The sequence below is a fragment of the Mesoplodon bidens genome (genome assembly GCF_964165515.1).
Source record: "Mesoplodon bidens genome assembly, chromosome: 18".
NCBI classification, from domain to species: Eukaryota; Metazoa; Chordata; class Mammalia; order Artiodactyla; family Ziphiidae; genus Mesoplodon; species Mesoplodon bidens.
In genome coordinates, this window is record NC_138175.1 from 60,505,625 (window position 1) to 60,521,878 (window position 16,254).

Sequence of the window (16,254 nt, forward strand, 5' to 3'; positions counted from 1 at the left end):
AGTCACTTGCAACCTTTTTTTGCCTCTTGGACAGAAGCTGGGCCTGGTGCTCTATCCTGTCTCCCCAGCAGCCTCCTCCTGCTGCACTGAGCCTCTCCTGCCTGTGTGCTTGGCCCCTACTATCCCTCCTTCCCTCCACCCTCCCCGAGTCCACCCTCCCAGCACCAGGGGTGGTCAGACGCTCCAGCCCTGTTCCTGTGGGAACAGCAACCATGAGCACCCACCTTCCCCCATGTCTTGGCCCCTAAGTTGTCCTCCCCCAAACCTTTTTGATCATGTTGGGCCACGTCCTGCCAGGCTGACCCTTCCACTCAACCGTGAACGGGTCATGACTATAAAAAGTATCCGTAGGCTTTCTGGGTCAAGATGATGGACTGAGCACATGCATCTCATTTGGTCCAGAAGCCCACTGAAACCACAGAGAGCACTTAAAGCAAACCCTTGAGAATTCCCTGGCGGTCCAGTGGTTAGGACTCTGTGCTTCCACTGCAGGGGGCTCGGGTTCGATCCCTGGTTGGGGAGCTAGGATTCCGCAAGCGGCACGGCCAATAAGTAAATAAATTAACTATAACACAAACCCACAAATATGAGGATGGTAGAAGAGGAGGCAACGGCATTCTGAAGCTAGAAGTGGCTGGGGCTGGGAGAGCTGTCACTGATTTGGGGAAAGCCAAATACTGAGTTGGCGCTGGCGGAAGTGGAAGGAGATCCCATCAGGCTTACGCTGCAGAATTCCAGAAGGCTTGAAAACCAGCAGCCCCCCGGAAGGGGAGACCCAAAACAAAGATGACTGAGTGGGAGCTCCTGGAGAAGCTGTTAGAGCTCCAGCTCTTCCCACAGGGTAGATGGTGGAAGAGTCCTTTCTGGGGAATCTGAACAGTCCCAGAGAAAAAATCAAATCCCTGGTAGCCAGGGATTCCTAGGTGTTAGAAGAAACCAGAACAGGCAGGCAGATGCACCTTAGGATAGAATAAATAAGTCATGGTTCAGCCATTTGATGTGTGGAAGCAAAACACCCTGACCCACAGTCAGATTTTAAAAACAATAACATCGTCTACTGATATAAAATAAAAATAAAGGTCACCCTTACTAGTTCTGGTCCCCAAAGTAAATAAAAGGCTGAACACGTCCCATAATTCTGGACAAAAACCTCCAGCCCTCACTTTGCAGTACTGATCTAGCTGAAGGCATGTCTGAGACTCTGAGGGTAAAAATCATAGAACAGTTTCTTCATCAGGAGATGGATGCCTGCTGTCCCCGCATATCTGCAGGGCGCTCAGCAGTGGTCGAATGAAGGACCCCAGCACCATCCTCGCTGGAGAAATCCCCGGGGATGGCGGAGAAAGCCCATGGGTTAGGCCAGCCTTCCCGGTAGGTCCCTGCATCCTCCTAGGACCATCGGGAGGCGAGTCTCGGCGAAACAACACTCCCCCAGGCCGCGACTTCCGGCCTCCGGGGAGGGTAGGACAACTCTCGGGCCGCTGTCTTGGAAACAGCTGGAGCAGGTTGGTTATGCTCCAGGGGTTACCAAGGCGTCCGCCGGGCGACCAGAAAGAAGCCTCAGGTAGGTCGCTGGGGGAGGAGCCTAGGCTGAGCGCCAACCCTGATTGACCGAAAGGTCACGCTCCTCCCCATCCATCACCTCCTGCCAATAGACGCCGGGCCTGTTGTGCACATGCGCAGGATTCGAAGGTACCGTCCGTCTCCGCCGTTGGTGAGTCCTAGGGTGCGATACAAAGGAAGAGCGGCTGCCGGGGAGGGGAGGGAGTCCCCCAAACCCTGCGACTCTTCAGATTCCTCTCGGAGGGATGGGGCGCCTCTCAGTCGTGAGAGGCCTCCGAAAATGATCATCTACTGGCGGAGGCCGCGCCTGTCCCTGTTTGCTGAGGCTCGTGGGAAATGTAGTCCGAAGGGAGGGGGCGCTGCCTTCGGAGCAGACGTGTGATTGGCCAGAGCGGTGTCGCCAGGGTAACGCGCGAGGGGCTGACCGCTGGATCCGGGGAGAGGCGCGCGGGACCGCGTGGGCCCACTTACCCGAAGTGGCCTCGGGTGGCCGAGGTGAGAGCCGGCCGGCTGGGTGGGCGTGGCCTTTCCACTATCTCCCGACGTGCCTCACCTCCGAGCCTTCTCCCGGGCCCCTCCTCCCTTCCGGAGCCCCGTTCCTCTCCTTCGGGAAGACCTGCCCCCCTTTCCTCTGTGGAAGGCGGACTCCAGGAGTCAGGCCTAGTCCAGCCTGTCGGACAGGCCCCCCCACCGCCAAAGTGGGCGTGTTTCACTCCAGACCCTCTGCAGGGCCGGGACACAGTTGCCCGTCCACCGCTCCACACAACTCGTGATTCCGTTTTGCTTTGCTTCTGCATTTCACACGCACGGTCCATACCGTGTGAGTCATGGCTCTCCGCGGTCAGCGAGCACGGTGTCTCGGGGTCCACATAAGCCCTTGCCTCGAGCCATGGCGCAAGCCAGCCCCTCAGGGTGCCCCACTTGGGTCAGCGTGTCCTGGAGATGGTGGGGACAGGCAGCCTGGCCCCAGTTCTCACCCTGGATCACGGCCCCACCGCCTCCCTGGCTACCCCCTCTCTCCGCCGCGGGGGCACCTGCCGGGGCTCCTCAGCCTGACCCTGGAAGCCTGTGCTAACTCCTCTTGCCTGCGCTCCAGCATCATCTCCCGACAGACAGTTCCCTGCAGTTTCCTGGAAGCTCCACTGGCAACTTGCCTCCAAGTGTCGGTTCCTTCTGCTCTCAGTTCCAGCTCCTGTGACCCCTCCCTCCATGAAGCTTTCCCCAATTCAGCCGCAAGCATCCCCACACCAGGGTCCTCTCTGTCACAGCCTCAGCCCCCTGGGCTGGGCCTCTCTGCACAGTGCCTTACCCTGGCTGTGGCCTTGTGGCTGGCACCCTGACCCCTCCTTTCCTGCAGGTCCCCCTTGGTGGCTCCAAGAAGACTCCTGGCACAACAATGCCATCCCCACTGGGCCCCCCGAGTCTGCCCTCTGTGGACCCCGAGGCCACCCTGGAGGATCCTGAGGTGGCACGCCAGCGCTTCCGGGGCTTCTGCTACCAGGAGGTGGCTGGTCCCCGCGAGGCGCTGGCCCAGCTCCGTGAACTCTGCCGCCAGTGGCTGCGGCCCGAGGTGCACTCCAAGGAGCAGATGCTGGAGCTGCTGGTGCTGGAGCAGTTCCTGGGCGCGCTGCCCCCTGAGATCCAGGCCTGGGTGCGGGGACAGCAGCCAGGCAGCCCTGAGGAGGCCACTGTCCTGGTCGAGGGCCTGCAGCATGACCCTGGGCAGCTGCTGGGCTGGGTGAGTGTGGTGGTGTTGGCTTCTTGGAGGGACAGAGTGAGACTAGTGCCCCGGTGACCTGCGTCTCCCCCTCAGATTACAGCACGCGTCCTGAAGCAAGCGGTGCTCCCAGCCACACAGAAAACAGAGGAGTCTGTGGGGAGCTCCAACCCTTCAGGGACAGTGGAGCCCCTAAGGGCAGCCTCTGGGGAGGGGTCCAAGGATGCCCAGTTGGAGGGGAACGCCCAGCTCAGCTGCAGCGTGAAGGAGGAGCCTGATGGCTACGGGCAGGAGACAGGTGAGAGTCGGGGTGCGTGAGGGCTGAGGCCTCCTTGAGAGAGTGCGAACGTCCCCAGCTAGGGCGGGGAACCCAGGTGAGGTTATGCTGGAGCTGGGGGCTCCTGGAGGGAGTGTGGGTGTTCCCACCTGGGAGCGGGACCCGCAGGGACTGCGGACTGCAGAGCGGGGTCCCCGGGAGGCTGGAGGGAAGGGCTGGCTGCCCGCCTGCTTGCTGTGTGCCTGGCACACACAGAGGACTCCTCCCTGCTGCCGAGGAGGGCCCAGGCTGCGACGCCAACGCCAGCTCCTCGCCTGCTCTGGCTCACGTGGGAGCCCCTGACCCCTGTCTGCCTTGCTTCCTAGCACCGTCCAGCCCCCCACATGCAGCCCGGTCCCACGAGGGGCCCGCTGAACCACAGGAACCGACCTCCGTGCCCTTCCAGCCACCCAGGATTCAGGTGAGCAGCCCCTGGTGGCGGGTGCAGGCCCACAGTGGGAGGAGAGTGTCCTGCCCGTTGGCCAGGCTCCTTGGCCAGCACTTCTTGCGCTCTTTGCTCCCCCAAAGTGGAGTTGGTATCAGGGCACCCCCTGCAGGTCCTGGGGGGCAGGGGGACAGACCAGTGCTTGGAAAGGATTTTGGCCTCAGGTAACTGGGATTCTGGTTTAGAGTGATTGGAACTGGCAGGGGTTGGCTTCCCACTTACAGAGAAGCCAGTCAGGGGGTTGACAGCTCCCAGCAGTCCTGAGCTGGCACCTGGGAAGGGGACAGGATGACCAGGAAAGCCTGAGTGCCACCCAGAGTCTGGCCTCCCCTGCACACCTGAGATCAGAGTGGAGACACTCTTCCCAGGAAGTGCCCGCAACTCCCCCTCTGCCTGGGCTTTTCTCCAAGGCCAACCAGCCCTCCGCTGCGACCAGCTGGGCATGGAAGCCCCTGCCGCCCAGAGGGCTTGGTTCCTGAGTGTGGGCGGCAGGGCTCTTGTCCTCTCCCAGCGACCCTTCCTAATCGACTCCACACTGAGAAGTCGCCCAGGACCCAGCCGCAGCCTGAAGGCCATGGTTGCTTCAACCCCCGGCACCCAGGAGCCAGCCCAGCCATGTCCTGAGTGGGAGGCTGTTCCTGGCCCTCTGCGGCACCTGCCTCCCTGCAGCCCGGTCCCCGCAGCCAGGGATGCTGAGGCCCGTGGCACTTCCCCCAGGAGGATCTCTATTGCTCTTGAAACCAGAGGCCTGGGAGAGGTGCCTGGGGTCCCTGCATCCCCCTGGCCTTCTGCTCTCGGTGCAGCACACACTGTTCAAGGCCCATCCTGGATGGGTCCTCAGCTTCCATCTGTGTGGCCAGAACACGGGGTGGGGCAGCTGAGGGGGACTGGTGCATCCCCCAGGTGAGCCAGAAGGCAGCTCCCTTCCTGGCCCTGCATCCCCAGCACTCACAGGTTCCCATCTCAGCTTCCTCTTTAGCCCCACCCCCAGGCAGGTGAGGGTGGTTTACCTGCTGCTCCCCAGGTGATTAACAAGGCTGGGCCCATGGGGTGGGCCGGGTGGGGTGCGGGGTAGACGGGCCTTCTGTGGATGATGGGCCACGTCCCTGCAGGAGGAGTGGGGGCTCCTGGACCCGTCACAGAAGGAGGTGTACTGGGATGCGATGCTGCAGAAGTATGGCACGGTGGTCTCCCTGGGTGAGGACCCCTCTCCTCCGGGTCCTTGCGCGCACCTTGCCTCCCGGCGTTTCCCAAGCCGCACCCTGGCCACCCGCCGGGCCCCCCACCCCTGTCCCTCATTTGTGCGAACCCCTCACGCCCCTGTGCCAGGGCTGGCGCCTGATGGGCCCCCGACCCCAGCAGGGTTGCCGTGCCCCCTGCCGGAGGCGCGCACTGAGCCGGAGCCGGAGACGCTGAGCACCGGATCCGAGGGAGCGAGAAGCCTCCTCCCGGGTGAGTGGCCTCCCGCTCCCCGGTGGTGACGGGGGCGGGGGGCGGGGAGCCCAGGCCGCCCCGCGCCTGGGGGTTTGCGGGCGGAGTCACCAGGCGACCTGGCTCTGCCACCTCTGCCCCCACACCAGGAGGAGAGAGCGAGAGCTCCCGAAAGGGCCAGCCCGGCTGCCCGGAGGCCCCGCCGCCCGCGCGGAGCAAGCCCTACACGTGCGCGCAGTGCGGCCGCACCTTCGACTGGAAGTCGGTGTTCGTCATCCACCGCCGCGCGCACGCGGGCGGCCCGGGCGCCGAGAAGCAGCCGGTGGGGCCGCCCTGGCGCGCGCTCCCGGGCCCGCGCAGCTACGCCTGCGAGGAGTGCGGCCGCAGCTTCAGCTGGAAGTCGCAGCTGGTCATCCACCGCAAGGGCCACGCCGGCCAGCGGCGCCACTTCTGCGGCGACTGCGGCCACAGCTTCGACTGGAAGTCCCAGCTGGTCATCCACCGCAAGAGCCACCGGCCCGAGGCCCCGTGAGCGCTGGAGGGGCAGCCTCGCCAGGGCCCCGTGTCCAGCCCGCCCCTGCTACTCCACTCCGCCGCAGCCTGGAGAACTGGAGGCCACCCAGGGCAGAAGTCAGAGTCCCAGGAGGGTCCCCCATCCCCGCTCAGTCTCCCCCCCAAAGCCGCGGCTCCCTCCTCTCCTGTCTCGCCCACCCCACCTTTCAGAGAGAGAGGTCTGGGCTCCAGTGCACCGACGCACCAGACCCGTGGCGGCCAGGTGACTTCCAAACCCCTTCCTGTGACATGGTGCAGGCCGGTGCAGAAAGCCCAGGAGAGCACAGCCTGCTTCTGTTTGCAGGCAGGTGGAAGGCTAAAGTCTGTCCACTGTGCGTTTTAGATTTTTAACAAATTCCAGTTTTATCCTGGAGAAGCTTCTGCGTAAGAATCCTGATCTCTGGTCTCTGCTGGTCAGATCAGCAGCCCCTGCCCGGCAGCTGGAGCCTCAGAGCTGCCCGCCCACGAGCAGGGTCGGTGTCCGGCTTACCCGTTCCTCGGCCACACACGTCACTCCCTGGCCTTGTGGTCCTTCCAGCTGCCAAGTCCCAGCCTGAACGGACATGGAACTTCTTTCCAAGTATGGATGGACAAGCATGGCGTCTGAGAACAGATGTCACTTAGGCCATGCATGCTGGCGGGTCAGTGAGTCCCACAGCAGGAGGACGGAGGATCCGCTGCCTGCTGCCCATGGCGGTCCGTCTGCGGGCGTTCAGGACTTCGGCCAGTATCCTGTAGTACTTTCCCACTGTTGCTCTTACGAACTCGGTGGCTTGAAACAACACAAAACGTACTCTCTTAGGACTCTGAATTGGGTCTCACTGGGCCCAATCAAGGTGTCAGCACGGCTGGTTCCTCCTGAAGGCTCTAAGGGGGGAATCCACTTCAAGGCTTTTTCTAGCTTGTAGAGGCCGCCGCGTTCCTCGGTGGTGGCCCCTTCCTCCATCTTCAAAGCCAGCAGTGGATGGTTAAGTCTTATGCTGCCTCCCCCTTGTGAGGACCCTCAGGGTTACATCTACGGCTCCCCTGGTAACCCGTGATGATCTCCCCATCTCAGGGTCACATCTCACCCATGCCCTACCTACACGCCTGATCTCATCTGCAAAATCCCTTCTGCATGTGAGACAACATTCACAGGTTCCAGGGATTAGGACATGGATGTCTTTGGGAACTGTTACTCCACACCCTTCTCTGTCACCTTTCTGCTCTGAAAACAAGGGACAGTTTTGTGGGAAGTGGTTTCAGGGAAACAGGTGCACCCACAGAAGGAGGCCTCTGCAGCCTCAGGCTCATGCAGGGGTGGCAGGTGGGTGTTGAGTGTGGCTGTGACCATGGTTACTAGCAGAGGTGGGGTGGACACCTGGGCTGCCTGGGGGGGACCTTGCTGCAGCCTGAAACTGGGAGGGAGAGGCCTCCATCTGGAGGACCCGTCTCCTCCATCCCCAGTCTTCTGAGGACCTTAGACCTGTCGACCACACTCAGGCCTGAGGAAGCAGAGCCAGGCTGGAGGTGGAACTGGGCACTGGTGATCTTGTTACCGAGTCCAAGCTTGTACTGCTGGCCGCACCACAGGCCAATAAATTGAGAGCCGAGTTGTTGAGGCGAGGAATAGTGACTTTATTCAGAAAGCCAGCAGACTCAGGACTTCCCTGGTGGCGCAGGGGTAAGAATCCGCCTGCCAACCTAGGGGACACGGGTTCGATCCCTGGTCTGGGAAGATCCCACATGCCGCGGAGCAACAAAGCCCATGCGACACAACTACAGAGCCTGCGCTCTAGAGCCCAAGAGCCACAACTACTGAGCCTGCGTACCTAGAGCCTGTGCTCTGCAACAAGAGAAGCCACCGCAATGAGAAGCCCACCGCAGCTGGAGAGAAAGCCCACGTGCAGCAACGAAGACCCAATGCAGCCAAAAGTTAATTAATTAAAAAAGAAAGTGCTTTAAAAAAAAAAAAGAAAGCCAGCAGACCAAGAAGGTGGTGCACTCGTGCCCCAAAGAACCATCTTGCCTGAGTTAAAATTCAGGTTTCTTTCATACTGAAAGGGGAGGGAGTAAAGTCAAACATTTCCTGGCTCAGATCAGCCCCGGGAGGGGATCTGTTCATTTCTTCTCCTTGCAGTCATTCACAGGGGGCCTGGTCAGGAGGTTTCCTGGGAGCTGAACAAAGGTGTTTTAGCTTAATGCCCATTATACCTGGGAGGCCGGGCTCGCAGAAATGGGCCATTGTGTATATTGAAGCTTATAGGCAACACCCCTCCAGGGACTCACTTGTAACAGAATACACAGGTGCTTCCCTGTTACAGTCTGGTTGGCAAGCAGGAAGCTTCATCCGTGCCGGGGACGCGGCGGAAGAGAACAGAGCAGGGCCCGAACGCTCAGGCCAGGCCGAGGGCCAAATGTCAGGACCGCCAGCTGCTGAGGGAGAGCGGTGAGCAATCTTCTAATGCAATTTTCCGTATTTAAAAGTAGTTTATGTTCACTTAGAGAAATCTGAAATATACAAGGGGGCAAAGGAGATCGCGAAAACGATCCCTGATGCCGCTGTCTTATTCTCAGTGTTCATCCGCAGGGGTTTGTGTCACACAGCTTGTGAAGCTACTGTACGTTGTGCATCGTGCTCTTCCCACGCAGCTCCCTGTGTTCTTAAAAATGCCTGGGTGGAAATCCCGTTTTCTGGCCGGCAGTGTTGTTCCCACCAAGCCCAGATAGTTCCTTGTTTCCCGCCCCCCTTAGCACCCAGTGCTGTGGTGGCCGCACCTGAGCAGACACCCCAGATGCAACCTGGCTGTTTCCTCAAAACAGACACCCCCCAAAGTGGGAGCGCTGAGTTTCCGGGAGCATGGGATTTCTGCTCTAGTTTTTTCCTTTTTCTTTTTGTCTTAAAACATTATTTTATAGTTCTGGAGGTCAGAAGTCAGGCACAGCCTCACTAAGCTAAGCTCCAGGTGTGGCAGGGTTGAGTTCCTTCTGTGAACTCTGGGAGAACCCATCCCGTGTGCTCGACTTTTCCACCCTAGAGATGGCCTGCGAGCCGGGCTCACGGCCCTTCCCCACCTTCTGAGCCAGCGGTGGACAGTCGGCTCTCTCCCACAGGGCGTCACCCTGACACTGTCCTCTGCCTCCCCTTCCACCTCTGAGGGTCCTCGTGGCGACGTTGGGCCCACCCGGATCATCCAGAACAATTTTTGGGGGGGTTTATTTATTTTTGGCTGTGTTGGGTCTTCGTTGCTGCGTGTGGGGCTTTCTCTAGTTGCGGTGAGCGGGCTTCTCACTGCGGTGGCTTCTCTCGTTGCGGAGCACGGGCTCTAGGCACACGGGCTTCAGTAGTTGCGGCACACGGGCTCAGTAGTTGTGGCTCGCGGGCTCTAGAGCTCAGGCTCAGTAGTTGTGGTGTGCGGGCTTAGTTGCTCCGCGGCATGTGGGATCTTCCCGGACCAGGGATCGAACCCGTGTCCCCTGCATTGGCAGGCGGATTCTCAACCACTGCGCCACCAGGGAAGCCCTGGGCCATGGGCGTTTTAAATTCTCATGGATACGTCAGTGTCTTCCGGAAATGTGGGGGCCGCCCGTCTGCTTTCCCTCCAGAAGGGCTCCCTGGCAGCTAGAACACCCTGGACTCCCGTTCTCTACCGTCTTCTCCATCCTGTAGGCAGAACCCAAGCACACTGTTTCTCCATGGATGCCAGGCAGGCTGCACCCTCCTCCCCACAGCCGCTCACGTGGGTCTCCTCTCCTGTGAACGCACGGTGTGGGCCACACCGTTGGTCACATCTTCATGCATCTGATCTGACTTTTGAGTTTTCGCGTAGTCAGATCCATCACCGTCCTCATCTTCCGTCGCTTTTTTTTGTTGTTGTTGAATATTTCTTTATTTGGCTGTGCCGGGTCTTTTTTTTTTTTCATTCATTTATTTATTTGGTTGCCCCAGGTCTTAGTTGTGTCAGGTGGGCTCCTTAGTTGCGGCATGCATGTGGGATCTAGTTCTGACCAGGGATCGAACCCGGGCCCCCTGCACTGGGAGCGCAGAGTCTTAACAACTGTGCCACCAGGGAAGTCCTTTCCATCGCTTTTCTTAGACCGCTTGCCCCAGCCAGCTCAGCAGCATGGTCAGCCTGCAGGGCAGGTTCCAGAATCTACCTCTTCACGTTAGAAACCGGGCCAGGCCGCCCCTCCCGTGGCACCCCTCACCCCTGCCACCCCCTGGGCTGCCTCTGGGCTGAGGCTGCAGGAGGTGTCTTCCTGCCGAGTTCCAGCTGCTCGCCCCCCGCCCCCAGTCTCCTCTGATCCTCACGACCACCCCAAGCGCCTCTCCTCCTCGTCTGGGTCTCCCTCCAGCCCCTTCTCCTTCCTCGGCCGCTGCTCCTGAGGTCAGCCTATTTGAGGTGACCCAGTGATTGGCAGAGCCAAAATCTGACGCGGGTCCATCTGACTGTGGAAGCATCTGTGGATGTGGGGACAGGCTAAAAGCAAAGCCCGATTCTAGGTGCCTCCCTAACTCCTGAAACCAGGAGAGCCCCAAGGGCAGGTAGCAAGTCCCCCTCCCTCCCTCCGCTACTCCCGCAGTAAGAGCCCCAAGTCACACGGCCCTCCTCATCAAATGGCTGATCCTGCCAAGCCTGCAGAATTATTCCAGAAAGCCAGTCACATCCTGCAGCAGGGGCCAGGGGCCACCCAAGAGCACGTGACCCTGTGTGGTGTGAGGTGCTCTCCTGCGCAGGTGGTGAGCTCATCTACACGTGTTGTGCATTCAGCCACTCCCCATAGCCCCAGGGCTGGTTGAACAGAAGATGATTAAAACAGTGGGCCCCCACGCACTTATGGTCAATAATCTATGACAAAGGAGGCAAGGATATACAATGGAGAAAAGACAGCCTCTTCAATAAGTGGTGCTGGGAAAACTGGACAGCTACACGTAAAAGAGTGAAACGAGAACACTCCCTAACACCACACAAAAATAAACTCAAAATGGATTAGAGACCTTAATGTAAGACTGGACACTATAAAACTCTTAGAGGAAAACATCGGAAGAACACTCTTTGACATAAATCACAGCAAGATCTTTTTTGATCCACCTCCTAGAGAAATGGAAATAAAATCAAAAATAAACAAATGGGACCTAATGAAACTTAAAAGCTTTTGCACAGCAAAGGAAACTACACACAAGACAAAAAGACAACCCTCAGAATGGGAGAAAATATTTGCACATGAATCCACGGACAAAGGATTAATCTCCAAAATATATAAACAGCTCATGCAGCTCAATACTAAAAAAACAAACAACCCAATCAAAAAAAGGGCAGAAGACTTAAATAGACATTTCTCCAAAGAAGCCATACAGATGGCCAAGAAGCACATGAAAAGCTGCTCAACATCCCTAATTATTAGAGAAATGCAAATCAAAACTACAACGAGGTATCATCTCATACCAGTTATAATGGGCATCATCAGAAAATCTACAAACAACAAATGCTGGAGATGGTGCGGAGAAAAGGGAGCCCTCTTGCACTGTTGGTGGGAATGTAAATTGATACAGCCACTATGGAGAACACTATGGAGATTCCTTAAAAAACTAAAAATAGAATTACCATATGAGCCAGCAATGTCACTACTGGGCATATACCCAGAGAAAACCATAATTCAAAAAGACACATGCACCCCAGTGTTCATTGCAGCACTATTTACAATAGCCAGGTCATGGAAGCAACCAAAATGCCCACCAACAGATGAATGGATAAAGAAGATGTGGTACATATATACAATGGAATATTACTCAGCCATAAAAAGGAACGAAATTGGGTCATTTGCAGAGACGTGGATGGATCCACAGACTGTCATACAGAGTGAAGTAAGTCAGAAGAGAAAAACAAATACCATATATTAATGCATATACGTGGAACCTAGAAAAATGGTACAGATGAACCGGTTTGCAGGGCAGAAATAGAGACACAGATGTAGAAAAAAGAAGTATGGACACCAAGGGGGGAAAGTGGCAGGGGTGGTGGTGGTGGGATGAACTGGGAGATTGGGATTGACATGTATACACTAATATGTATAAAATAGATAACTAATAAGAACCTGCTGTCTAAAAATAATAATAAAATTCAAAAAAAAATTTTAAAACGAAAAAAACTTACAAAAAAAACAGTGGGCCCCCTCGGGTGCCCACTGCCTACTGTGGGAGCCATGGTACTAGATGAAGACGCTCCAGAGTTGGGTGGGGCACCACACCCCAAAGCTGATGAGCAAGGCTGAAGCAGGGCGAGGAGAGCAGGGCTTTGAAGGGATGCCACAGACTCACCATCAAGACAGGTAATAGCTTCATATTCTACAAAATAAAATGAATGCAAACATCATAAAATGTTACATTTCAGTGTGCTGATTTTTCACAGCTTTATGGAGATATTCACATACCATGCAATTCACCCCTTGAAGGTATACAATTCGGTGGTTTTTAGTCTATCCACAGAGCTGTGCCTCCATCATCACACATTTAAACATTTTCTCACATTATCCAAAAACTGCACACCTGTTAGCAGTCATCCCTAACTCCTCCTCCCCAGCCCCTGGCGATCACCAACCTCCTTTCTGTCCCTGCGGATCTATCAGGGCTTCTTTTTTTTGCTGCAGAATAATATTCCATTGTATGCATGTAGCACATTGTGTTTATCCAATCCTAAGTTGTTTGGACAGTTTGGGTTGTTTGCACATTTTGGTACTGTGAATAATGCTGCTATGAACATTCATGTGCAAGGGTTTGTGTGGACATATGTTTTTATCTGTCTTGGGTATAAGATTATGTTAGGGGACTTCTCTGGTGGTGCAGTGGTTAAGAATCTGCCTGCCAACGCAGGGGACACAGGTTCGAGCCCTGGTCCGGGAATATCCCACATGCCACAGAGCAACTAAGCCCGTGCGCCACAAGTACTGAGCCTGCACTCTAGAGCCCGCGAGCCACAACTACTGAGCCCGCGTGCCGCAACTACTGAAGCCCGTGCGCCTAGAGCCCGTGCTCCACAACGAGAGACGCCACCGCAGTGAGAAGCCCGCGCACCACAACGAAGAGTAGCCCCAGCTCACCACAACTAGCGAAAGCCCGCGCAGCAACAAAGAGCCAACGCAGCCAAAAATAAATAAATAAATAAAATTATAGGGAAAACAAAGATTATGTTAGAACTGGAATTACTGGTCATACAGTAACTCTACATTTAACTTTGAGTTGACTGTTTTCTAAAGTAGCTGCACTGTTCTGCATTCTCACTAGCAGCGTACAAGGGTTCCAGTTTCTCCACACCTTCCCCAACACTTGTTATTGTCTTTTTCTTTTTTTTTTTTTTTGCCGTACGCGGGCCTCTCACTGTTGTGGCCTCTCCCATTGCGGAGCACAGGCTCCGGACGCTCAGGCTCAGCGACCATGGCTCACGGGCCCAGCTGCTCCGCGGCATGTGGGACCTTCCCGGGCCGGGGCACGAACCTGTGTCCCCTGCATCAGCAGGCAGACTCTCAACCACTGTGCCACCAGGGAAGCCCGTTATTGTCTTTTTTTATAACCACGCTAAAGGGTGTGAAGTGTGATAAAGAGGTGCTATAGGATCTACCTTTTTAATCGTAATCAAACACATTTAGAAATAAGACCAAAAAAGCAAACTATTGACAATTCTCCTGAAAAGACCTCTGGATCAGAGAAGGAATCGCTGTTTCATAGTAAATTGACTCTTGTCCACTGAATTTGCCAGGCCAAGAAGGGACTCCCAAATCAGACTGTGTCTTGCTGTACGATCTATTTGCTGGCATCCAAAAGGGAAAGAATCTCTCGGGGGGGCTACAGAACTTGCTTTTCTTCTGTTGCCAAATGTATATTAGGGCCCTCAGGCCCAAGCCAGCGTGAGGGAGACATGGTTTGGGGTGAAGGCCTGAAGTCACAAAACCACGGCAGAGTGAAGCTAGATGTGGCTCCCAGACTCTGCTCACAGGGCAGGCTCACAGGGATCTTGTTTTCAGAGCTGAAGCGAGGACAGCCGGGCCCAGCTGAGAGGACCACTTGTGCCAGCTCTCCCAGCTGTGCCCGCTCATCATCCCAGAAGTTTACACAGGCAGGGACAGTACACAAACTTAAAAGACCAATCCAGAAGAGTAAAGCAAATAAATCCAAAATAGAGCTGTCTGCACAGAACAATAAATAAAATAGATTACATCACTGAACCTGAGTAAAGAAATGAGAGAGGTCACTAAAGTATGTAAGTCTAGTCATGAAAAAAGAGTTAAACGTACCCACCAAATAGACTTGTATCAGAGACATAAGGAAATATAAATTTATGTATATTATGAGCAACCCCATGGCAACACATTTAAAAATCCATTAGAAATGGATTTTCTACAACAGAAACCCAGGGATACAGAAATCTATCTGGTTATTTTATGGAACTGTCTTAATCTTATGTGACTACGTAAAAGTCTAATTTCTGTACAGCAAAGAGATACAGAAACAAGATTAAAAGAGTCTGCACCAAATCTGTGCCACCCAGTACAGATAAAAGGCTAATATCTTGAAAAGACAAAGAGCTCCTTTAAATTGTTAAGAACAAGGCAAACATCCAAAGGAAAGTCAGCAAAACACACAAATGGAGAAGTCACAAGGAGGAACAGCCAATGTCCCTGTCACTTGAAAACACGGGATTTAAAGTGGCTACAAGCTGTGACTCTAACTGACAAGGCAGCAGAAAACAACAAACGCCAACTTCCTTGCTGGCATTAACATGAAGCAGCCTTTGGGAGAGAAAGCTGGGGACACCAGCCACATTTTTTTTTTTTTAATTTTTAGCTGCATTGGGTCCTGGTTGCTGCACGCGGGCTTTCTCTAGTTGCGGCGAGTGGGGGCTACTCTTCGCTGTGGTGCGTGGGCTTCTCATTGCAGTGGTTTCTCTTGTTGCAGAGCACAGGCTCTAGGCGCACGGGCTTCAGTAGTTGTGGCTTGCGGGCTTCAGTAGTTGTGGTTTGCGGGCTCTAGAGCACAGGCTCAGTAGTTGTGGCTCATGGGCTTAGTTGCTCCACGGCATGTGGGATCTTCCCGGACCAGGACTCGAACCCGTGTCCCCTGCATTGGCAGGAGGATTCTTAACCACTGAGCCACCAGGGAAGCCCCAACAATTATGTTTTAACCTTGCAAAGGTAATAGCAAAAACTGTGAATGTCCGAAGCTGGCTGGGGCTTGCAGGGGCAGGAATTTGTTTAAAGTGCTGGTGAACCTGTAAGCCTTCAGATCCATAGTGAGATCTTTTTAAAACATCCATGCGATGACGGAGGGACTTGACGCCTACCCTGATGGTGCTGGCTAGATAACTCATGGCTGAAGCACCCCCTCTGCTGGGGCTTCCTTGACGGTAAAGTGGGAATAACGCTACAACCACCCCGTGAGATGGGATGAGGGTGACACAGACTGTTGACTGAGATGTACCCGCATTGGCCCGGCTACAAGGGCAATCTTGAGGGGTCTTAGGTACAGTTTAATCCTGTTGTTCTGACAATGATCCCTCCCGGTGACGCTGCTGCTGAAGAAATGGGCCCACAGCGAGAGCCGAGCCAGGATACCAATGTCAGGGACGCCAGGTAGCCCTTGTGCGGAACGTTCCCTGCACTTCTATCTTGGTTAATCCCCATAAACATCTGTTGAGGTGGACACGATCACCGGTCCCATTTTACAATGAAGGAAGACAGTGCTCGGGAGGAAAGGGGTTCTAGGCATTGCCCCAGGCCATCCAGCCTGTAAGCAGCCAGCTCTCAACCCACACTGAAACCTCCGGGATCCACAGACCCAGGTTCGCGTCCAGCACACGTCCCCCCGCGCCACTCTCCAGGCATCCCAGCACATGTTCTTCTGTTGACCGGGTGGGTCTCTTTGGCTCACATCCCAGATGCTAGCCTCTTCTGTCAAGAGGAAATGCAGTGACGTGGCATCACCAGTCAGGGCCCCTTGACCTGGGTGCAGGAATGCAGTGTTCCTCATCGGGGGGGATGGCCACAGCTTCACCCCACTCGCAGCATGGTACATGCAAGAGAAGTGGACGTATCGGCTCATGCTGGCACAGGCGATGGGCAGCTTCTCCTTCTCCAGGGAAGCCTGGAGAACCTGTAGAGCAGTGCCCAGCAGGTCTTAAGGGACAGTCACAAGTCATGGCAGGAGCACTTGGTCGCAGTGGGGTGGCCAGTGGCAGCCTCTACTGCTTCATCCATACA

General features: G+C 55.6%; 1 protein-coding gene across 2 annotated transcripts; it reads left to right on the plus strand.

Annotated features, from left to right (window-relative positions):
* Positions 1–202: 202 nt before the first annotated feature.
* Positions 203–7,947, plus strand: ZNF446 (zinc finger protein 446). 2 transcript variants are annotated; one of them, XM_081217694.1, is made up of 7 exons: positions 203–1,714; positions 2,921–3,301; positions 3,377–3,578; positions 3,923–4,017; positions 5,154–5,238; positions 5,401–5,493; positions 5,622–7,947. In XM_081217694.1, exons 1-7 carry the CDS (start codon positions 1,676–1,678, stop codon positions 6,002–6,004), a joined length of 1,278 nt encoding a protein of 425 aa, XP_081073820.1. In that variant the 5' UTR covers positions 203–1,675; the 3' UTR covers positions 6,005–7,947. The 2 variants fall into 2 exon arrangements, with proteins under 2 accessions (XP_081073820.1, XP_081073821.1); XM_081217695.1 differs by having other exon boundaries at positions 5,404–5,493.
* Positions 7,948–16,254: the final 8,307 nt, after the last annotated feature.